Source organism: Plectropomus leopardus, chromosome 22, assembly GCF_026936395.1.
Source record: "Plectropomus leopardus strain MGB_pleo_1.0 chromosome 22, ASM2693639v1, whole genome shotgun sequence".
Lineage (NCBI taxonomy): Eukaryota > Metazoa > Chordata > Actinopteri > Perciformes > Serranidae > Plectropomus > Plectropomus leopardus.
The window spans coordinates 18,679,687-18,703,280 of NC_142197.1; the positions used below are offsets into that span (position 1 = coordinate 18,679,687).

The 23,594-nt window shown below is 39.7% G+C and overlaps 3 protein-coding genes across 4 annotated transcripts; 2 read left to right on the plus strand and 1 right to left on the minus strand.

Annotated features, from left to right (window-relative positions):
* The first annotated feature begins 375 nt into the window (after window positions 1-375).
* Window positions 376-9,425, plus strand: sapcd1 (suppressor APC domain containing 1). The gene is made up of 4 exons (XM_042511706.2): window positions 376-5,011; window positions 8,596-8,766; window positions 8,873-9,028; window positions 9,214-9,425. The coding sequence occupies exons 1-4, from the start codon at window positions 4,913-4,915 to the stop codon at window positions 9,301-9,303; spliced, it is 516 nt and encodes a 171-aa protein (XP_042367640.1). The 5' UTR covers window positions 376-4,912; the 3' UTR covers window positions 9,304-9,425.
* A 5,190-nt stretch (window positions 9,426-14,615) lies between these two features.
* Window positions 14,616-15,938, minus strand: LOC121961119 (achaete-scute homolog 4). The gene is made up of 2 exons (XM_042510987.2): window positions 15,322-15,938; window positions 14,616-15,232 (listed from the first exon to the last, which is right to left on the minus strand). Exon 2 carries the CDS (start codon window positions 15,227-15,229, stop codon window positions 14,690-14,692), a length of 540 nt encoding a protein of 179 aa, XP_042366921.2. The 5' UTR covers window positions 15,230-15,232; window positions 15,322-15,938; the 3' UTR covers window positions 14,616-14,689.
* Window positions 15,939-16,075: 137 nt separating this feature from the next.
* prdm4 (PR domain containing 4) lies at window positions 16,076-23,313 on the plus strand. Of its 2 annotated transcripts, none has more exons than XM_042511731.2 (12): window positions 16,076-16,157; window positions 16,484-16,547; window positions 16,765-16,880; window positions 17,770-17,958; window positions 18,587-19,357; window positions 19,588-19,737; window positions 20,222-20,340; window positions 20,428-20,513; window positions 20,657-20,784; window positions 20,872-21,420; window positions 21,577-21,745; window positions 22,259-23,313. In XM_042511731.2, exons 3-12 carry the CDS (start codon window positions 16,766-16,768, stop codon window positions 22,608-22,610), a joined length of 2,628 nt encoding a protein of 875 aa, XP_042367665.2. In that variant the 5' UTR covers window positions 16,076-16,157; window positions 16,484-16,547; window position 16,765; the 3' UTR covers window positions 22,611-23,313. The 2 variants fall into 2 exon arrangements, with proteins under 2 accessions (XP_042367665.2, XP_087928825.1); XM_088072699.1 differs by lacking the exon at window positions 16,076-16,157 and adding an exon at window positions 16,235-16,302.
* Window positions 23,314-23,594: the final 281 nt, after the last annotated feature.

Below are 23,594 nucleotides of genomic sequence, written 5' to 3' on the forward strand. Positions count from 1 at the left end.
CTGTTGCCTACATCCAAAGTATATTTTATTTGGGCAAATCAAGCAGATCATGGAGGTCTCAGTTGGTATTTTTACAGCCTCAATTTGAGATGTCCACCACTGTATTTTAAATAAAAAAAAAATCTTGCTCTTTGTTACTTAAAATACATCCACTGATTTTCAATTCTTATCTTAATTCTGCCAATGATTTTGTGTTTTTGTCTCTCCATTGCTTCGATTTTTCAGGGGAAGGAATAGAGTGTCAGTCTCTCAGGCTCTGTAGAGAGACCAGAGAGATGCAGTTCTTTCTTTCCTGATTGAAGTGAGTGTGTACAGGGGGTTACATATCTGGATTAGATTCCTCGGAGCTATGATCTGGAACAGTGAGCCTCGAGCGGCCGGTGCTGGCGTGGGCTGGAGAGGCGAAAGGGAGTGCCCTGCTTCCATAGCCCCCCAAAAAATGTCTAATTTCTTCAGAGGTTTGGCCTCTGAATGGAGAGCTGCACTCGTAACCTACTTTTCATTTTGAAGAGATGTGTGACTCTGTGTGTGTGTGTGTGTGTGTGTGTGTGTGTGTGTGTGTGTGTGTGTGTGTGTGTGTACAGCTCCGGCTGCTTGTGTGTATGCATTCAGGTGTCATTTTCATTTTAAGTGGTTTTTAACACTGTGCATGAAACTAGCAGTGACAGCAAGGGAGCAAATATGTGTGTGTGAAAGTGTTTGTGTGTATGAGTGAGGGAGACAGGAAGCAACAAGGGGCCCACTCTCAGCCGCAACGTAGTAGCAGTGACTAAAAAGAGTCTGTATATGGGAAATATAGGTTACTGCAGTGTGTGTGTATAGAGTTGTAGATATTTTAAACTTAAGTGTGCATCTTAATAGCCCATGACTGTAAAGTGTGAAATGCAGCTTGTATTTACACTATTTGTGTGACATTGTAGATTTCCTTTTCAGGGGGCCCACGGTGGAAACTCACTGATGATCTGTGATAACAGTGAAAAAGCTGCTGGGCTTTTACTTTGAAGTGGCCTCTGTGAAGTCAGATAAATTATCTTACATTTGAACTATGGAGAAGGGTTTTTTTTTGTGCTTTTATATCTCTCTTTACTCCCAGACAAGAGTCCTAAGTGGCCATGTTCAGCCATAAACAAGGAATCATAGTGGAAAACACATCAGTTATTGGTGTTCATGAGCTCATGTGGAGCTTTAGGTTAGAGTCATGTGTCTGGTGATGTAACACGGGGTCATGGGTTTCCCGCGGGCTCCATCTCAGAGATGCTGGAGCACAGAGAGCAGCTTTAATCCCATGTTTTGATCCAACTGCTTTCCTCGAGCCTTGAGGCTGACTGGCTTGGCATGAAATCATTACAAAAACACAGCTTTTTTTTTTAATACAGGTAATACCTTCAGTATGTGGCGTATAGGTGTGTTATGTAAAACTGACCTTTCAGAGAGCCTAATATACTCATCTTTTGTGAAGTGAGATGAAGTTTGAGCTGTTTTTCATTAATTTTAGGCTGTAGAAATGTCTTAGCATTTGGTTGAAAATAGTTGTCATATCTTTGAAGGAGTCTCAGAGCTCTGCATCTTTATTACACTGCGCCATCTGGTGTTGCGTAAAAGCTACAGCTTCACTGACTGTATCATGCAGAGTCACAAAATGTCAGCTCTGAATATGATTCTTAACTCCAGCAGGCGGTGTGGGCTCGTAGCTCTCTCTGCTGGTGATCGAGCAGGACTGCAGCTTTAAAGACTGGCACAGCGAGGGGATGTTCGATTCAGTGGAGTGTGTTTTGTGGGTTTTTTTGTGTTTTTAGGCTGCAGCAGTGTGATTAATGAGTGGGCGTGATCTGTGTGAGGGCCCCATGTTGATGCCGTCAAACAGGGAGGTCTATTAAGAAGTCTGTTGTCAGGAGAAAAAGACTCCGCCACACCCTCTGAATAATCGAACCACATTATATACTGTATGTATAGCCTCTTAGAAGAGGATTTAGAGCTTAATAGAGTAGGCTTGCAATTTAGCAGCAGTAACATCTTACTGGAAGAGTCACATTGTTTCCAAATCTAGTCCCTATGAATCAATTTGAAAGACTAGGGGTCTAGCTTTTCCCATTATGCAATATTTTATTTTCCTTTTACCTCTTTAATATTTTTAGCCTCCCAGCGTGTTAAATGCATCTTTCAAACTGCACACCCCCAGTATGTATAGTAGGGTTTGTTTTCTCTAAATTAAGCAAGCCCAAAGCAAGATAACCCCAATGACATCATGGTGATGTCATCACGATTGTTTATTTCTCACAGCTGTCAAAGCTCCTCTAGAGCCACAGACCAATGTATCCAACTCATGTTATTTATAGTATTCCCCTAGTGAAGTAACTTTAAAATCTATTTAATGCACAGCTATCAGTTTAAAATTAACTTTTTTGTGTGTGTGCACGTTCTGACAGATTTACAACACACAGTGAAACCATACTACAAAATAAAATCTTACCATTTTACCCATACAATTGACAACATGCATTAATAATTCAAGCATTTTAAATGTTCTAAAGATGAAAAAACAACTGAAATTCACTTTAAAGAGAATTAAAACAGAGAGGTTTCACCACCCTTCTTGTGGGATGCATGTAAAGCTGTGTTTAAGGGTAAAATTACTGCTGATACTATGATGTTAAGGAAACTAAAATGACAGAAGATCAATAATTTGCAAACTCATCTTAAAGATTTACAGTGGATGGACGAGAATGCATTAGATCATATTAAGAAGTCCAGAATCAAAAAGTTGCAAAATGAAATTGCTATATACTCAGAGAGATACAGAAGAAATACAGAAAGAAGCAAGAAAACATCGAAGACTGATATTATAAAACTTCAGGCAAATCTACAAAGTTGTTAGTGTTTAAACTGAGTGGACAGTTGTGTCTATAAAATAAGAAATCTTGAATCTAGAATAATAAATCATAATCTTTTCCTGCATTATGGGTGCTTTTACTTTGAATATTTTATGTACTTTTTGCAGATAATACTTCTTTGTTACATGTATATTCTATACTCTGTGGTAGCTTTTTGAATTAGGGACTTTAACTTGTATTTTTTATTGCCACTTTTAGTCAAATAAAGGATGTGACTACTTTTTCCACAAATGGACCAGTGTGCAACTGTGACCATATTTGCCACCGATAACTTCTTTATTTTTTTCGCCCTGAGTCCTATTTTCCCATCTTTTGTGTCGAAGACAGATGGGAGCGACACTCAGATTAGTATTCTATTTGTGTGACAACATTATGGAAATTACAGAGAAAAAACCTCCTTTTTGTTTGAAAACAGTCACAAAATTGCAATCGCCAATCCCACCAGACTCTATTTAAATAAACAGTAATTTCATCATCATAAAACGCACTTTATTCAAAGTAGACAGATACAAAATAAAACTTAGAAAAGCCGTCTTGGTTATTCTTTCCACTCTTCCAACAATCACCAACTCTGGTTTGGTTGAAATAAAACCCTTAATTCACCATGTTAGATGTGACAATATGTTTGGCTCTATACATGCTAAAAATATTTTTCATTTAAATAGTGTCTGGTGGAAATGGCGATTACAGTTTCAAGGCTGTATCTGGTCAACAAAAAGGACCCTAGTCTTTTTCAAAGACGTCTATCTCTGCATGGATCCTTTCTGTAATGTTGTCAGACACTCAGAATAACAATCTGAGCCTGTCAGTGGCCAAAATAAGCACTTTTAGTGGACATGAATTGAGGGTGCATCATTGCCCCAAGTAGTTACATTGCAGTTTGCGGGCTCAATTTCAAAAATGTTGTTCCCATAAGTAATTTAAACACAAATTCATGTGAAAAATTGTTCAAGTATGAAGAACACTTAAGTTACCCTTTAACTACTATTGTAGTTATTGTGCCCAAGAAATAATGTACAACATTTGAACATGTAAATCAGTACACTAAAATTTTCCAGCTGTGTGACTGAGGGTTTCAAATCCATCCACTTGCTCTAACAGTCAGTTTGGCCTTAGGCAGTTAAAAATAAAAAAAAACATGTGCCAGTGATTTTCTGTGCTGGCACTGACCAACTGGACAGCCGAGCGCCGATAGTTACGACGTTAACGTCAATGCAGTGCGGCTGAAATCCAATGAGCGCTCCACCCCTCTATCCGGAAAGCAAAACACAGCACTTGCCTGCTCTGTTTGTTTGTCTTAACTGCTATACACTGTTGCTATATAATGTCCACTGGCATGCACGCATCTCGTCCCCAGGTTATGTCACATTCCAGGGAACATGTCGGGACAGGGTGCGCACCTGAAACCAAACAGAAAATAATCACGCGCACCCTCTTTTCATCCAGCGGAGGAATGTCATGTTTCCACTTCAGCTGCTGGATGACATGATTCCTTGAAAATTCTGCCAAACCCTTGAGCAGAGAAACACTTTTAGAGTTTGTGCTTTTATCTCTTATCTTTATGTTAAACAGAGATTTTTTTTTAGTCATAGTTTTGAACACACAAGCTGGAAAATATCTGATCACACCTCTCCCGTCCACAGCTGCACTTTCATATTTCCTGCCTCTCGCTGTTGTCTTTTGTCTTTTATTTGATCCTGTGCTGCCAGTTTTACCTTCTGTCCACCCCATCTCTCTCGCTCTGTGTCACCGTATGTCGATTAACCAGTCATGGCAGTGACATGTGGAATTTTTCATTCCCTCGCCCCAGGGGCACCATGCTGTCTGTGCCTGTGTATCGTACTGTTTTTTTTTCCACCCCTGCCTTCTCTCTCTCTCTCTCACACACACACACACACACTCATTCTCTCTCTGTGGCATTATTCTGAGTCAGCCGGTGGGGAGGTCTGTGGTTTGTTGTTTGTTATGCAGCCAGCTGCATGGGGCAGTAGTAGTAGCCGTCAGTGACTGATCTCCTCTCCATGGCCTGTCGTCCCCCCGGCTCTGGCTCCTACACTGTGGTGATCATCCCGCTCAGGACCAGCCTCTACAGCCTGGACGCACTTCGCTTCTACCTATGGGTGAGGAGGGGGTTGGTGTGTGTGTGTGTGTGTGTGTGTGTGTGTGTGTGTGTGTGTGTGTGTGTGTGTGTGTGTGTGTGTGTGTGTGTGTGTGTGTGTGTGTTGGTGTGTGTGTGCATGGGGGGGGGGGCTGATGTGTGTGTTTTGGAAAAGGAAGTGCTTCTAATCAGTTACATCATCTGTGTCTTTTCTGTGTGTGGAAGTAAGTGTGATTCTTATCAGCTAGCCCCCCCCCACCGCCACCAGTTTTCAGCACAATATTTTCTGAATTATAGATAAATTACTGTAGTTTTACTGAATAGGCCTGTTGTCATGCAAGTTTTAAAACAAGCTGTCCATTTTTTGTTCAAAAGATGTTATTTATTACTCAAAAATAACAGTTACTGCTTCTCAAGTCTATGTCAGTGTCACCACTTCGGTACATTTGGCCGAGGTACGTTTACATGACCTTTTCTAGACTTCTGGAATGTAGAGCGAATGATTTAGACGCCTATTTTTAGTCATGTTGTTGAGGAGGATGTACAATTGAAGGTTTCTCAAAAAATGTTTAAATGTTTAAAAATGTTTAAATTACTTCACTTTTGGGATCATAGTTAAGGGTGTTGTACTGGACTTCATTATGTTGAGAAGTATTTTTAATGTTTTTTGTCCTTCCTATTTACATACACGAGGGGGACAGATTATTAGATCTGTCAAACACCTGTGAATATAATGCAGTCCAGTACAAAACCATCACCACTAACTATGACCTCAATAATTAAAATAAAAGTTAAGTGCACAATTCTGTAATAGTGTCAGAAAAAAATGGAACATAATAGGCATCATGAATAATAATAATAATGATATTATTACATGCTATTCAAAAACAGACAATGTACAAAAATACAACAGAGACAATAAATGCAATAAAAAACAAGAAATACACATAAAAATAGACTTTGGATTTGATTGAGGTGTACCTAAGAAAGGGGCCACTGAGTGTATTTAGACCGATTCTTAATTTAAGGTATAATGGCATTTTGTTAAATGCCAGCATTTAAAGCAAATCTTGAATTCTTGTCCAACTGTTCAATATCTATACACTGTGTTTACATGTATGCACATGTAAGGCATCGCACTTAAAGTACGGGCAAGATCAAGTATATTTGTACGGACGACAATCAGGGCCAAGTTTAAGGCATAGCAGAGGAGAGAGATATCAAGAATAAAGTCGAAATGTCAAGAATACAATTAAACTTTCAGTATTAGTGCCAGTCATAAGAAAAATATAAATCAGAAGTGGAGTTTTCCCCCTTTTTTGTGTTGGCATATTCTCAAAATTTCAACTTCAGTCTCGTCATGTAAAGCTAAAAAAAAATTACCTAAAAAAAAGTACCTACAATACACCGTTCTGCTCAACAACAAAAGACAACAACAAAAAAGTCACAACCAAAAAATAAAGTCTTGAACTTTGAGTCATCATTTGCATTTTTAATTCTTTTTATACAGTCATATTGTTAAATTATATTTAGTGTAAATTTTATTTCCCAAAATAAAGTTAGAAATGCTGCTTCAAAGCCATTTGCTCAGTGCTAGGAATACAATTCTTGTAGGGAAATTCTGCATATCATCCCAGTGACACATTCCCACATGTCAAGTCTGCAGCTCACAACTTCCTGTTAAAGACTTGATATAACCAGTTTTCCACTAACAATAAATCTATTATAATAAGAGGAGCTGTCAAACCGTAACCGACAGTAATATGATAGGCTCAGCTAAGTTTTTTGTCAAAGCTAAAAATAATTTTTCACTGGTGATACAGAAGTGTCATTAGTTTCTGATTTCCTTAATTGATTGCCTTTAAACTGACAAAGTGACTGTGACACCCTGACATCATAATACCAAAGTTGGATCACCCCCCCAACATATATTATGACTCGGCGCTTGTTAGCTCTGTGTGAGCCCATTTAAAGTGCATGTTATCCAACAGAGTGCGGACAATAGGACTAAAGGCCTCCTGCTGCTCTGTAGATTGGCTCTGCTGATATAAACAAAGCCTTGGGGCCTCTGGAAGACAACAGGCAGCGCTGTGCCGATCACGCCGCTTTACATCAGGCTGCGAGCTCGGTTTTTGGTGGTCAGGCTTGTTAGTCCGCCCCATGGTGCCATCAAAATACGCACATAACAAAACTGGCCCTATTATCCAACTCAAAATTTAGGATTTTTTAAGGAGACAGTTCACCCCAAAATCAAGATTACAAATTTTTCCTCTTGCCTGTAGCACTGTTTATTAGTTTAGAATGTTTTGGTGTGAGTTTTGAAGATATCAAAACTCTGTATCCTCAATATAATGGAACTAAATGGCACTCAAAGCATCAAAAAAATTAATTTGAAAAACTCAACAGCAATGGCATCCCAAATCCTCAAGACAATCCATAGACTTTGTTGTGTTTCATGTAGAAACTTTTTACTCTCTACTAAACTACACCCTGCAACTGTATTACCACACAAAAAAAGAGTGCATCTTAACACACTGCATTCGTAACAAACATATTTAAAGCCAAACCTTGATGTTTTTTTCCAAACCTGAGTGCATGCTTATATAGTCTTTAATTTGATGAAAATACCCTTTTTTTAACATACACTGCACAAGTTTATTTTTAAAAGAGGCTGTGTGAATTTAATGAGTGAAAACTTTTTTTCTGTTGTCTTTAATTTAACACAGTAACATATACATTAACAATTTAAAAACAAATGTGTGTATATTACCTCCAACCCTGGCAAAAAAATACAGCAGTACGTATAGTTTCCATACAATTTCAAATCATTCAACATTAGGAAAAGCTTGACAGACGGCCACTACGTTTATCTACATTCCAGCTGAAGGTTTATCCATGTGAAGTAATACAAGGATACTGTACATTTCCTGTGAAAATTGAATTTTATTTTGAAAAGACGTAATGCATGTAACGAGCATAAATTGGCATGCCATCAGAAAGCGTGCAAAACTGATGCTCGAGGCGTACCTCGAGCATGTGTAAGGCCACAGACCAAGAATTTGAGAGGTTGGGTCTTCCATCTGGTTGTTGGGTACAGTTTGGTAGAAAGCAAATAGTTCCTACATGAAACTGCCCACAACAAGGTGTTGTCGATTATCTTGAGTAACCAGGTCCTGATCTCTGGAAAGACTGGTTTCTGTGGAGTTTGCCAAATGTATTTTTTGGCGCTTTGAGCACCACAAGCCGAGTGCCATCTAGTTCCATTATACTGGAGAGAAGGCTGATCTCCAAAATTTAGCAAACAATCTAGATTTATAAATAGCACTACAGGAGATGTTTAATATTTGGATTTTGGGGTGAACTGTCACATTAAGTAGCATGTTGTGGCAATTTTAATGCTTTTTTTGGATAAGTAGACAGTGAAATATGTAATGAATTTGACTCTGTGGTGTGATGATATGGTCAGCATTTTACCAGGATGATCCAACATTGATTAACTTTGTTGTCACAATTTTTTTACTGGATGGTAACATAAAGGAGAACTTTTGTTTGGGTTACAACATAAAATCACATAAAACTACTCAAGCTGTGTTTTCCTCACTTTAGGTTAAGCGTCTGAAGGATCTGGAACAGGAGAAGGACGCTCTGTGCTCCGGTCTGGAGATCCTGGAGAAGGCCCGTCTCTGGTACCTCCAGCGGCTGGAGGAGAACAGAGCCAGGCAGGAAAACATCGAAACCAAGAGTAAGCTCAGCTCCTGTCAGGAAGGTGCAGCAGAGGTAGGCAGCAGGGCTGGGTTCACGGCCTCATTAAATTTAATGATCATAATTTAATATACTGACATTTATGGTGTCTTTAAACCTCCACTTGTATGTATCTGTGCAGGCTCAGTCTTGCCTCCTCAGATCTCGTATCCAGCGGGTGAATGGCTCTCTGGGATCTGTGATGAGTGAACCTTATGTCACCAGCTGCAGCAACCCGTCTCTGCCTGACGCAGTGGCAGACAGCGACCTCCGGTGGCACAACACGGTGCTGACTCAGGTAAGGACAGAAGAAAAGGATTGAAGAAGTGGGAGGTAAATTGTGTTTGCTGTTAGTGTTAAAAGGCGTCAAACACACTTTTTTATGTCCTATTTTGTATATGTTTCTTTTCACATTATTATATTCGAATGAGTGTTGCTCCCCTTTAATTGGCATATTATGGTCATATTGTTCCCCTTTGATAGGAGGTGAGTGACAAGAACCGTCAGATCTCCAAATTAGAATGGGAAAAAGACGCTCTCCTCGAACAGCTTGATCAACTGCAGGCCCACTGACTGCATACAAACACACGAGCTATCCTGCAAATTTACATTTGACTCCGTCTGACACAGTTGCTTACTTTTAACCGCTTGTAAATATGTATTTAAATCAATAAATTACATTAAAGGATGCATAATTTGCTTCCATGTGCTCTTTTCAATACAAACCAGTTGGGCTGAAGCGTTGAATAACTTGACCGACATGTTAATCTTGCTGTAATGAGTCAGTTACTGATTTCATCACAGCCAAGCCCTACTGTCTTTAAAAAATCCCTTAAGCTCCTCACAGAACAGGAATTTAAAGTTAATCTTCTAATGATTTTTTTTTTTCTCTTGATGTTACAATTGTAAAAACATTTGGGAGTCATTCTATTTGCATAAGGCTGTGACTGTGCTTTTAAGTACTTTTATACTCATTTATAAGATGTTCAGGGGGGTGGACCAAATAACAGTACAGTTCAATAGAGCTGCAATGATCAGTTGATTAATCAATTAGTCATATAATTACCAACTATTTTGATAATTGATGAATCATTTCAGTAATTTTTCAAAAAAAAACAACAAGTCAAACATTTGGTAGTTACATCTTTTTAAATGCGTGAATTTGCAATTGTTCTTTGTCATTATATGATAGTAAATCTTTGGATTTTTGGACTGTTGGTTGGACAAAAAGAAGCTTGTCGCTTTGGGTGCTCATAAATTGTGATGAGTATTTTTCAACATTTCATAGATTAAAGAACTGATCGATTTATCAATTAATAATACTTACTAATGAGGGAAATAATTAGTTAGTTAGTCTGATTAGTTAATAATGAAAATAATCATTAGCTGCAACCCTACTGTACAATATATGGGGGGGGGGGGTCATTCTTAATATGTAGCATAATTTCTGTTCCCATGGATTATTTAAACAAATAAACAAAAAGTAATGCACATTGTAATTTTTTTTAAATTTTACTGACCTTGTATTGGTACATGTGCTCCATTTTACCTTTTGCCCAGTGCAAAGTAATCATTCATGTGAACTATAAACGATAAAAATACAAAAATACTCAAAATATCCTGAAATCATTTTATAGGTTATGATAAACTCTCTCTGTTTATCTATAGTTGTTTAGCTATTTAGTAAAATGTTATTTTATATATATAATTATGTATTTATTTTTTTCCAATTTTATCATCATACTACTGTGTGTGTAATCCCCCCGCTCCCCCTAAAAATAATACAATTCAACTGAGACCATTTTCATGAAGAGCCATAGCCTCGTGGTGTTTGGAGGGAACTCAAACAAGCAAAGTAAGGTAAGTTTTCACTCATGTTTTTCCCTCATCTTTCTTAATGCTAATCTGTCACTCTTTTAGGCTCAATTATAAAGTTATTCCTTCCAAAACAATATGGTTAAAATATACTTGGTAGTGTTAGAAATGTTCTGTTTATGTGTAAAATATTAGCGATCAAGGCTAATTTAGCTCAAAATGTTCCACCCTGTTTGGTCCAGTATAAACCAGTCTGGGTTTACCAACTACAACATCAAAGTACTATTTGCATGATCCGTTAATGTAATATATAGCATTAACTGAGACCATTCTGCATCATGAGTCCTTTAATGTTTGACATTTTTTACCACATATTCAATGTAAACAGCATTATGGATCATTTTAATCAACATGCAACAGTTACTATTGAATTGTAGTTTTTGGCAATGCTCTCTTGCAAAATTGGCACTGTTTGCTGCAAGAAAAAATAATCGAATCTAATTCATTTTTCAGCACTGATACAGTAAATGTGGTTTTACAGTGATATTTAGTTTCTAAGGCAACCAAGAGACTAATATGTTTTTGAAATAATGTGCAACAATATTTTCTCTGCAGCATACAGGAGACAGCCCTGCATCGTGTCCTGTTCTGTTTCCGCCTCTGAATGTGGGCTCTGTGTCTCGACAAGTCGCAGCAGCCTCTCCCGGTGGTCCCGCACTGATCTTACCTCAACTGATAAACATTATCTATCCAAGTCATCACACATGTTTGCAGGTATTTTCTCCCCTGCACCAATCTGCAGCCTTACACACAAGACAACATTAGCGGCTTAATAAAGAACTCTAATCTCCTGCACGTGAAAAAAATATCTGTGACAACTACACAGCCGTTTTCTGGTCATGTAATTTTAGCTTTTCTTCCTTATTTCTCACTTAGTTCTATTTCTTCCCTTTTTACTTGTCATTTTTATGCTTCATATGCCTAAGCAGAATACTTGTTTGTAGGCTCATCACCACAAGGTGAATGTGTGTTCGCTCCGGGGCCCAGAGTGGCCCTGTGTCTCTGCCTGTCTGTGTGGAGGACATGTTGTTACATTGAGCTTCTGTGCTTGTTTAGGAGGTAAACAGATTTGATAGAAGACTGTAGGCTCTAATATTTAACAGATAAATTTAATAGTCAGGTTCATAAAAAAGGTGTTTTTATTCGTTTCAGACATTCACGGCTTAGCCCAGACTTCTGTTGGGGGCCCTGGGTGATGCTCCCTTGGCTTTATGAAAAAACACTATTTTGATGCTTTTTAATGCACTCTGGTAGCTTATTTACAATAAAAGTAAAAAAAAAAAATTTAAAAAAAAGGAAAGGAAAGTGAAGTGAAGAAAATAGTTAGCCTGCCAGTGGTGGAATGTAGCTATGTACTGTGTTTAAGTGCAAGTACTGTACTGTATTTAAGTGCAATTCAAGATACTTGTACTTGTAATTTCATGCTACTTTGTGCTTTTGCTTCCCATTTTAGTGGCCAATTATTCCTTTTCCTCTTCTACATTTGTCTTACATTAGTTACTAGTTAATTTGCAGATTTAAATATTTAATATTGAAAAAAATTAACTCATAAATGATAATGTATTTCAATGAATTTACTATGCTACAGTTTAAGTCGTTCAAATTAGTCCTATCCTTACCAGCTGCAACATTAATGATGATTACACATTAATGTATCAATTATAAATCAGTTCTATAATATATTAATATATACATTAATACTTTTATTTTGGTACTTTTAGGATATTTTGATTGTAGAATTTATGTACTTTTATTTTCTAAGTTTTAAAGTGGAGGACTTTAATATTTCTAACAAAGTATTTATACACTGTGGTATACATTTATGTACAGTAGATGAAAAATGTGAGTAATTATTCCACTGTCACCCTGCATCTTATTGTGGCGGGCCACATTTTGAGATTCGGCCTGAGGCTGTAAATTGAGTATCACAGATGTAGGAAGAAACAAACCAAAATGATCCAGATGATCCCCAAAATTAATAAACTTTTCTTCTGTATTTAATCACATCAGTGCATCAGCAACAAGCTTTCCTGTAAACTAGAGCAATGCCTGCAGGGAATCTGTGCAGGAATCTGATTAGAATCAGCCTGTGTGCATCAGGAGAGAAAACATCCATTATAGCGGCGGCTTTCATTTAAGTAGCTCCATGTTCTCTATCTTCAGAGTGCCACTGAACCATCAAGCCCAGGGTACCAGCACTTGACTAATTATTGGGTCTAATTCACAAACTGCACAGCCATACACCTTTTGTTATGGGTAAGTCACGCCTTTGTGGCTGTCAATGCCATTCTTCCATCGCAGCACGGTTCACTTGAGCTGCACTCTGCTGGTCTCTCCAAAACCCCTTTTACTTGTATACAATATCATGTTTACTTTTTGTTTTTTTAACTGATTTGTGGTTTTGGTATTTCTGAAAATCAGAAATTGTGAGCTGTTTCCGTGCAGGTCAGCGGAGGCAGGAAGTGTAAACACACATGTAGGGTGGAGAGGAAGAGGAGGTGTGGGAGGTTCCTCTCGCAGGGCTGAGGGCTCCCTGATAAATGCATTCTTTAGGTTATTAGGGGAGAAAAACTTCCTGAGATATATGGTGCAGTAAGTAGGTGGTCTTTGAAAAGCACTCTGGTAACTTTTCCAAATAAACACTTGTGGTTTGAGGTGTCTTTACTGTGTTTTAGGCAACAGTTTAGCCGTATTACTGTAATACGATATTTCCTTAAGTTGGCCGAAACATGAATATCAGTGTCAAACTGAATAATCCTCCTTCATCAAAGACATTTTGATTTGACACAGCAGGAAAATCATAGCTGTGATTAATGGCATGATTCATGGCTGCATTATAGTGAGGTATATTAAACTACTAGTAAATGTTATTAGGTACACATGTGCTTCTACTATGATAATGTTCTCTTGTAATTTGCATCATACAAACTGACATCTGCCTTATACCTGCATGACCTTATACCTTATGACCCAACCTGAGCAGCTCTGGAAAGTATTCATTCAGTTAAAAATGGTTCTTATTAAGTTCACAATAATTTTATAAAGCTAAAAATAAAACCTTTTTGTTTAGAAACATCCAAAGTGATGAATGCACCTGCTCTAAATGACTCTACTCTAATACCTCGGATGAAGTCCTCAACTTGTTAGATGGCTCTCAAAATAGTCATAATCATTATTTTTCTGCCTCGTTCAGTTTATAACGTGAAAGACTTTTATTGCTTATTTTGTTATTTTATAGAAATTTAGTGTTTTCAGTGTCACACGTTTAAAAAAACTAGGCTACTAGTTTTTGACTGATAATGCCATGAGGCACATAACCGTATTTACAAAAGTATTAGATGCAACATAACAATATAAGCCGAAATCTAGGGTTGGATGGTATAGAAAAAAAATCAAATATAATATTTGACCTCTTGATATTGCAACAATATTTTTTTCTTTGGTGACTTTTGGCGTGTTTACAAAATACTTACACAATGAGATTTTTCATAAATAATTGTAATGTGTATATAATGATTAAGTGGGTAAAGGCAAATCATAGATGCTAGATGCAACTGGTGTACATATATATATATATATATATTTCTAGACTGTTGAGTTGTTGGCATGTTGTAACTTAATGTTACTATTTTTGTTGTTTTCTTATTATATGTGGCACCTTGTTTTTTATTATTCTGTATTTTTATATGTGTAATTATTTTTCACTATTGTATTGTTCTTTTGCTGCATACCCTGTACCTCATAGCTGGTGTAAAACGGCAAATGTGCCCACTGTGGGACAAATAAAGGATTATGTTATCTTATTTACAGCAATTGTGATGCAGCCTATATAACCAGGGTAAAAAGAGAAAACATTTGCAATATTATCAAAAATCTGGATGGACAGATATGTCAGATTGTCCATCTAAAAATGATTCAATTTCCTGGTGGGTGTTTGTCTTATTGCTCGCAATGTGTGAACTATCGATGTTCATGCTCAATGCACAGACTGAAAAATCAGACAGTCAGACTTTGTCAGTTATGCATGTTTTACTTTCTTTACAATTTCATGTATTTACAGCAGGGCATAACTCGAGGGTGAGAGTTAGTAAACTATTTCCCCGCTGTCGCTGAGGCCAGTTTTGGATTCTCCATCACTGTCTCTCCTCTGCGGCGGCGCCGCACGGTTACGCGCGTCTCCAAGCGACCTGTCCATCCCGGACACGTTTAAATCCAACATGCTCTGCAGGTGTTTGATATAGTCAATAGCCGCTCGCAGTGTCTCCACCTTACTGAGCCGTTTGTCCTCAAACTCCTGCGGCAGATGCTCCCTGAGCCGCGCGTAACCTTCGTTTACGCAGCGCACTCGGTGCCGCTCCCTCTCGTTCCTTTTCCGGATGAACGCAGGCTCGAAGGAGTAATCACACACACCGAGCGGGATGTGAAAGGGGAAATAGGATAGTTGTCTGTAAGGTAACCTCTGGCCGTGCACAGGGTCCAGGTAAGCAGCGTCCAGGTGGAAGGGCAGTCCGAGTCTGAGCGCATCCTTGTAGTGCGCGCCGCTGTTTTCCATGGAAAGGCCGTGGAGAGCCAGTGGAGGAACATATGGAATATGCTCCATTAATTCCTTGCTACTATATGACATTTTCTAAGAATGAAAAGAGACAATATGAAATTTAACAGCTGTAAACTACACATGCAATTAACTCCATGTGACCTGTATTCGATGCAACTTACCTGTCAGAGTCTCCTCACAGTCATCTTGTTTTCGGCAAGTTTCCTTTAAAATATCTTTACTGATGGGATCTAAAATCTAGATTGTGATATTTTGTAAGTGGACAGTTCTCGATTGGGACTTTGTCAGTCTGTGTGACAACTTGTTTGTTGGGGTTTTGAGGCTGAAGGCATGGTGGGTGTGATCCGGGGGCGGAGATGCAGCCTCTCTCATCAAGATAAAAAATGTTTACATAACTTTTTCTTACTTCCGCTGACATGGTGAAGCAACTCTTATCATGAATAACAAGATAAGTATGGAGATATATGATATCTATATATCTATATCTATATCTATCTATCTATCTATCTATCTCTCTCTCTATATATATATTCCTTAAGGGCTTATAATAACTAATGTATTTACTATAAACCTTTATAAAACGCATATATCAATAATGACATAATCCGTTCTGCGATGTGTGTGTGTGTGTTGCATTGTTTTACAATTCACATCATACGATTTGGTATTTAATTGACCTGAATATATCTGAAAAGATACATGGTGAAAACTATTTGCTGAAACACAATTGCTGCATTTTTATTTACTTGAGAATAATTCAGTGATTTTAATAAATAGATTTTTCACATATAATATCTTTCTTTAATTTTTTTCTTTTTTTTTTTTTAGTAGGTTTAGTAGGTTTTTAAACCATAAAAAACCCATAGCAAAACAGCACATATAACACAAAATTGATAAAAACCGACCTGAGATCAGCTAAAAACTCCTCCACTCTGACAGCGCATGCGCACCAGAGGCAGTATGCTGTCATGGCCCCGCTCAGGGAGGTATTGTGCTGGTATGTTGTTGTTTTCATCGCCTCTTTCTTTACATACCACCTTTATTTCAATAACGAAGCAACACATTCGGCCATGACAGATATATCTGTATTGTTAGCAAGCTGAAACATAGGATATTTCTCTGTTTTGACGACGTTTGTAGATGTAAGTTAGCCAGGCTAACGTTAGCAGTGTTACAACACTGGTTGATGTTTCGCTAACTAGTTGCAAACAAATGGTTTTGAATGACACGGTAACTCTTGTTCTAGCCGGATAAATCGGACTTTTTAAAGAATTGTGACTGACAAGTAAAGTTTTTTTTCATACCGGATGTCTATTTTCACAGGGAGAGAAGTTTAACAGCAGCATTGAGCAGGACACGGTTACTGATGGACAGTTGTTGAATTCAGGTAAGCTAACGGAGCTCACTCTCCATACGTGTTTCGCCTGTGTGTCTATAAAAGGTTGTGCCCCAGTCACATGACAGAGCCTGAATTCACGTCTTAGAACTGCTGTCTGTGTCTATACAGCTTCCAAGCACCCAAACTAACAGCTCACTGTGTTGGTATTATTTAGCTGGTTGGCTCTTTGCTGATTCTGGGTTTAAGTCTGATGGTGTTTCTGCAGGATGAACGACATGAACCTGAGTCCTGTGGGCATGGACCAGCTCAGTGTGCCCTCTGTGAGTGCCAGCCACCTGGGTCTGCCCACCTCCCCCACACACAACCCCATTCCCACCCCAGGTACAGGAAACACACTACATCTTACACTGCATGTGATACACAATAGAGGTCATCAGATTATCAGCCTGGCAGATTATTGGGGCCTATATTTGGCATTTTGCCAATTATCTGTATCAGTGTTTTATTTTAACGATCGCAGATACATTTCATTAATTAAAAAGTGCAAACAAAGTGTCAGCAGGGGAGGGACTTTTACTTTGTAAGACCGCGGGGAGCTGTTTTTATTTATTCATTTTTATTTACATTTTCACTTGACTTTATTAAAAAGTACTTACTGTATATGATGTTGAAAGTTTCTGTTTTGATTAAACATTTGCTAAAGGCATTTAAATAAAGTTTTGTGTTGGAGTTTGTTATAGTCCAAATTTTAAATATTGACATTTTTTTTTTTTCATTTGTTTTTATTGCAAATGTGTATTGGTTCCAAATATTGGTCTCATTAACTACAAATAATTGGTATCTGTATTGGCCCTAAAAAACAATATTGGTCGACCCCTAATACAGAAGACCAACTGCAATAAGACCATGCCTTAGTTAACAAGAGTCTAGCTGTGTTTGAAATCACTAATTCTTCTCTGTGTAGTGTGTATTGAATAGTGAACCATATAGGTAATAACCAAATGCAATTTTAGACACTATGCTGTAATTTTTTCCTCCAGAAATACATGACTAAATTGCACTGTGGTCTACAGGAGTAAAAAATAGGGTACATCATATGTACACTTACATTTGCTGTACATTGTGGGTATTTTTAGTGGACTATGAAGTGGATGAAATTAGCCTCTGAGAGTTGTAACACTTAAAAAATGGTGAACACACTATAAAGAGCGCTATTTCCGTGATAGGGAACAGTTTCCAACACAACTCCCAACTCTCATTTATGGTTCAGGCATGCCGGTGGCCATCCCCAGCCTGGGTCCTTCTCTGGGCTCCCTACCATCTGCCCTCTCGCTGATGCTCCCCATGGGTCCGCTGAGTGACAGAGGAGTGATGTGCGGCCTGCCGGAGAGGAACTACTCCCTGCCACCGCCTCCATACCCCCACCTGGAGAGCAGCTACTTCCGACACATATTGCCAGGTGGGCTACTGTCAGTGTGTGAGATTTATAACTCATCTGTGCTGAAATTCTCAAAGCAGTCAGTCAGATTCTTGTCATGTGGATGCTTTTTCAATTTGACTTTAATTGGAGATGTCCTTATTTGAAGGCCAGTCTTCCATTTCTTGCTCTTTATGCCTCTGTGGCTTCAATAGCCGTGGCCTGACACATGTTTTCTGGTTGTCTGTCCATACACCTGGACGTCCTCATGTGGTTACGTCAGTAACTTCAGTTACGTTCAGTATCTGAACGAGTCAGATTTGGTGGTTAAAAGTAAAGGTCAATGTGAACTCACATCTGTCTCATTCTTGTGAACACATCATCTGAAGAAGGTCTGGAGGGAGTTTCCATTAATTTGGTACAAATATCCACTTGCACTCAAATATTAACTGATATGAATTTGGTGGTCAAAGGTGAAGGTCACTGTGACCTCACATAACATGATCACAGTGGAATGCATGTTTTCATAGACATGGATGTAAACTGTCAGTGCAACTTGATGGTTTGCAGAGGTGTACAACTGCAAGGCAGTAATTCTAGTTTAGCTGAACATTATGAAAATTGTGAATCCTGCATGCCTCTTTCAAGTTCCACTTTTCCTCCTCTGTAGGTATCCTGTCTTATCTGGCAGACCGTCCACCACCTCAGTACATTCATCCCAGCAGCCTCAACATGGACGGGACGCTCTCTGTGACCAGCAACAATCCCTCAGGTCTGGACCCCTACAGTGGCCCTGGTGGCCCACTGGAGCAGGGCCTGGTGCCCATGGACTCCAGACAAGTCAGCGGCCAGGGGGATCTCCACCAGACTGGCGCTCATGAGCTGGACTCTACAGGACTGGCAATGGAGTCACGTGTCAGCAGCCCCATGTCCCCGGACCGGATGGGAGAGGAGCTGGCCACCATGGATGGGGTTGGGGTGGTGGCGGTGTCTGACACCCAGCAGCAGATGGGAGGAGGAAGGCAGCCTCAGCCGCATGAAGGACTGACAGGGGTGGACTCTTCTGGTGGGGTGATGCCCCTGCACGGACCCCCTGTGCTTGAACTACCGGTGGTGATGGAGCCGGATCACATGGGGGGCCGAGTGGGGAACGCTGGGGGAGGAGGAGCAGGAGGACTCGGGGAGCAGCTTCACACAAATGGGGAGCTGAATTCAGGTGTTGTGAGTGTGGTGCTCACTGGCTCCATGGCCAGCCAGGGCCCGCTGGAGCCGGTGTCGCTTCATGGACACTCTGGGATGGGACTGGAGGCAGTGAATGTGTCCCCCATCACTGCAGAGGTGTCTTTGGGACCAGAAAACAACCTGGTGCTGGTTAATTCAACCCTGCAGCTGGAGGATTCTACCTCCAACAAGGAGAACATGGTCACTGCCTACACCATCTGTGAGTGTTTCTAATAGTTTCTTCAGACATTAAAATGGATTTGGGGTTCATGTTTTTGGATCTGACCAAAGTATTTGAAATCATATACAGCTAAAAATACTATTTTTCTTTTCCACCCAAATCTATTATTTACTTTAAAGTCATTGTAACTAGCAGTCATAGAATTTAAATCAAAAGAGCACAGTGTACATTAAGCAAATACCAGTGTTTTTGCTATTATTGTGTCTCAGGGTGCACACTGTGTGAGCGCTCATATACCTCAGACTGCCCAGAGCACGGCCCGGTCACCTTCATCCCCGACGCCCCGATCCAAAGCCGGGCTCGCCTCTCCCTGCCGCGTCCACTGTGCCTGCGCATCTCAGTGGCTGACGAACCGCTCGGTAAGAGAATAAACCACCTTGTTAAAAGGTTTTCTGTTTTAGGGGGCACATTTTTCTCCACCCCTCCCTAGACCCATTTTTGTCTTTTGTGGGAGGGACGGGTCTTCTGAAAGAGACAGCAGATCATCAGTATATACCTTATAAAATGAAAAACCTGAATTGAGATACAACTCAGCACTTTGTGTTTTTCTAGTCATAAATATGTTTTTTAAAAAATGGGGTTTTGGTCAGATACCTATTAAAACACCAAACAAAAGTTTAAGGTGCACAGGGGCTTAAAAGAACATTATGATGGAAGTATATGATAGCCATTCCTATGCTAAGTTATGTCTCCTAAAACAGGCAATTTTGGGGTTGATGCCATTTGTGACACAAATTTGGTGCAAAAAAATGCTGCTTGAAAACTGATTGAAAAAAAACACACATAAAACATTTGGTACACCATAATAATTGGATTACTGACAAAATGTTACACCCGCTTTAGGGGTTTTTGCAAGGGATGTCATTCCTCCAAGGACCTGCTTTGGACCAATGGTGGGCCAGCACTGTAGCAACGTGGATCTCTCCGATTGGCCTGAAAAGGACACACCACAAATATGGAAGGTCAGTGTGGTGGCTGCGGTTGGACTGTGGGTTGTCACAGTCACTGCAAAATCATTCCAAACAGATGAACCCATTTCTCTGTTTCAGATGTACCACAACAATGTGCTGGAATTCTACATCGTGACGACAGATGAGAACGAGTGCAACTGGATGATGTTTGTACGCAAAGCGAGGTATGACACAGAGCTGGAGGAAGATCAAGACAATTCAGCTGTTTTCTTGAAATTGTTACTGCATGTGATCTTAATTATCTAATATGCCATGAGCCCATATGTTAAACATTTCTTTTGTTATGTGTGCATATGTGTGTGTTTAGGACCCGTGAGGAGCAGAACCTGGTGGCTTACCCCGCCAACGGTAAACTGTTCTTTTGTACGACCACAGAGATCCACCCGGATCAGGAGCTGCTCTTCTACTACAGCAGAGACTACTGCAGGCTGATGGGTGAGGCAGATGATTCCAAATGTTTTTAAAAAGCTGCACCGATGTTTCTGTTAATTGACCATATTATCATCTGTTGCGTCTCCACAGGTATTCCCCAGGTGCCCGAGGGCCAGATCTGCCAATGTGGCAAAGAGTGCTCCTCCTTCTCTGAGCTCAAGTCTCATCTTAGCAGCCATAACAGTAACCACAGCCATAACCCACCTCCACACAGCCACAGTCCTCCGCAGCAGGACCACACTCAGCAACAGCAGCAACCACAGCAACAGCAGCAGCAAGAGCCACAACCACAGCAACACACTCACCAGGAAGAGAAGCTGACCAACGGGACCTCGAGCTCCTCCTCCTCCCCATGGCCCTGCCACGCCCACGCTGCAGGACAGACTAACAGTGATAACAGCAGCAGCAGGGGCGACAGTAATAGAAACTCTAATAACGTAACCTCCAGGGCTAAAGGTCAGGGTCATGCTCGGGAGAAGAAGTTCAAATGCAGCATGTGTTCGCGGGCGTTTATCACATCCACTAAGCTCAATGTGCACTTCATGGGGCACGTAGGGATGAAACCGCACAAGTGTGAATACTGCAGTAAGGCCTTCAGCGATCCCAGCAACCTCAGGATGCACCTCAAGATTCACACAGGTGAGTATGGCGATAACTGAAGTGTAAAGGGTTATGATTTTTGGCTGTCAGTCTTTTAATCTGATGCTTGCCAAGAACGGAAATAAGTGTACTTCATGATGTGTGTGCTTTAAAACATTTTCCACTTCTATTGCACTTTTTTTTCCATACCAACAGGTCAGAAGAACTACAGATGCTCTGTGTGCGAGAAATCATTTACCCAGAAATCCCACGTGGCGTCACATATGCTCATCCACACCGGTGCAGAGAAGCTCAAGTGTGACCTCTGTGACCGGGCGTTCATCAGGAAACACGACCTGAAACAACACATGTTCTCTCACACGCAGTATGTCACTGTTACAATTGCACTCTAGATCAAAATGTAGAGTTGAATGGTTATTTTATGAGTTGGCAGCAAGGGTTCGGCAGAAATGTAGTCAAAGAGACGATAAAGCGGGGCGTGATTTAGGGTGTGGCTACCAGGTGATTTGGCAAGTTGCTGCAATGGCAGTGTCTTCTGCTTCACAGTCAGATCCACCCCTCGCTCCTCCACAGCTCCACTGTTTGGTCCAAACATAGTCACTTTTGGCGCCAAAAACCCAACATAGTTACAGCCATAACAGCACACTTGGTTTGAAAACATTAGTTCACAAACCAGTTGTTGGCGTCACAGTGACAACATCCATTTCTTTCATATATAGTCAGTGGTTGGCATACTCAAGTATTGTGGTCTGTTTCACAGCGAGTCATTTAAGTTCTCTCTCTCTTTTGCAAAAATATATATCTTGAGATTACCCAATGCAAAAAAAGTTATATTATCTGCGTATTGTCTTTCCACTCTTTCCCTTCCCCACCACAGTGAGCGGCGGATACAGTGTCCAAAGTGCAACAAACATTTCCTCAAGACCAACCACCTGAAGAAGCACATGAACTCTCACGAGGGTCGGAGAGACTTTGTCTGTGAGAAATGCCACAAAGCTTTCCTCACCAAATACCACCTCACCCGCCACCTCAAAATATGCAAAGGGCCCAAGACGGAAAGGGCGTCGCGTAAGGAGCAGGATGCGGACGAGGAAGAAGACGAGGAGGAGGAAGAGGAGGATGATGACAGAGGAAGAGGAGAGAGATTGGGTGACTCAGCCAGTAATGAAGACTGTGGCTTAGATGTCGGAGGATATAACTCTGAAAAGTCCCTGTCACCCCCTCATTGACGACACTGTGCCTCTTGAGATGTATTGTTTATTTATTTACTGTAATACTGATGTTTACCTCTAGTTTTTGCCAAATATCAGTTACTTTGTCATAGATTAATTTGCAACATCATACATAATCAATACTTATTAACTGCCACATTTTACATGATACAACTTTACCAATGCGTTATGTTAAGTCTCACTCGAGCATACCAGTGCTGCTAAAATAATCTTTGTCATATTATAAGCCAACTGATGAAGATCTGACTGTATTTCTACAAAGCTTCTTTTCGTCTAACTCAGGCCTGTCTAATCTTGGTTGATGGGATTCATATAAGCTATCTTTCACTCATAATTATTCCCTATTCTGTTTCTTTTTTTGACTGACTCAATAACATGGAATGAATGGCTCATTTGTAGTCGCACAATAATGTCAATTAAAACTTCTGATGCCATATTCTTGCCTTTTAGTCCTGATAATGTGTTATTGCTATGTGACCTGTGCTTTTACTTTTTATTTATTAAAAGCAGGTTTTGTATTTGTATGTATATCTTTTTTTTTTATTTAATATTTCTGTGTGAATGGATGAGAGCCTCTTGAAAACAGAAATCTGGGCATTAATGTGATATTTCTTATTGCGTGAGTGGTGACCAAAAGTTAAAATGTTAGAGCTCCATCCTATCTGTTGTATTATGTTTTAATAAATGACATTTACAGCTGTTTTATTTTGTAAAATCATATACATGATAGCAAAATTACACCTTCACTGACTACATTATTTTGTTGTATCAGTAACGGGTGGGGGAATTGTCAAAACAGCGTATCACTATTTTTTTTGTTGCAATATTGTTCTTTTACACTGATGCAAGGAATCAAATTCAAAATTTCTATTACATAAATTATTAATATTACAGATACAAATTACATTTTTGGTTACATACCTACAATTGCTTTTTTCAGTTCACTAGATACATCTTGCTGCAAAAGTAATGGCACAATAT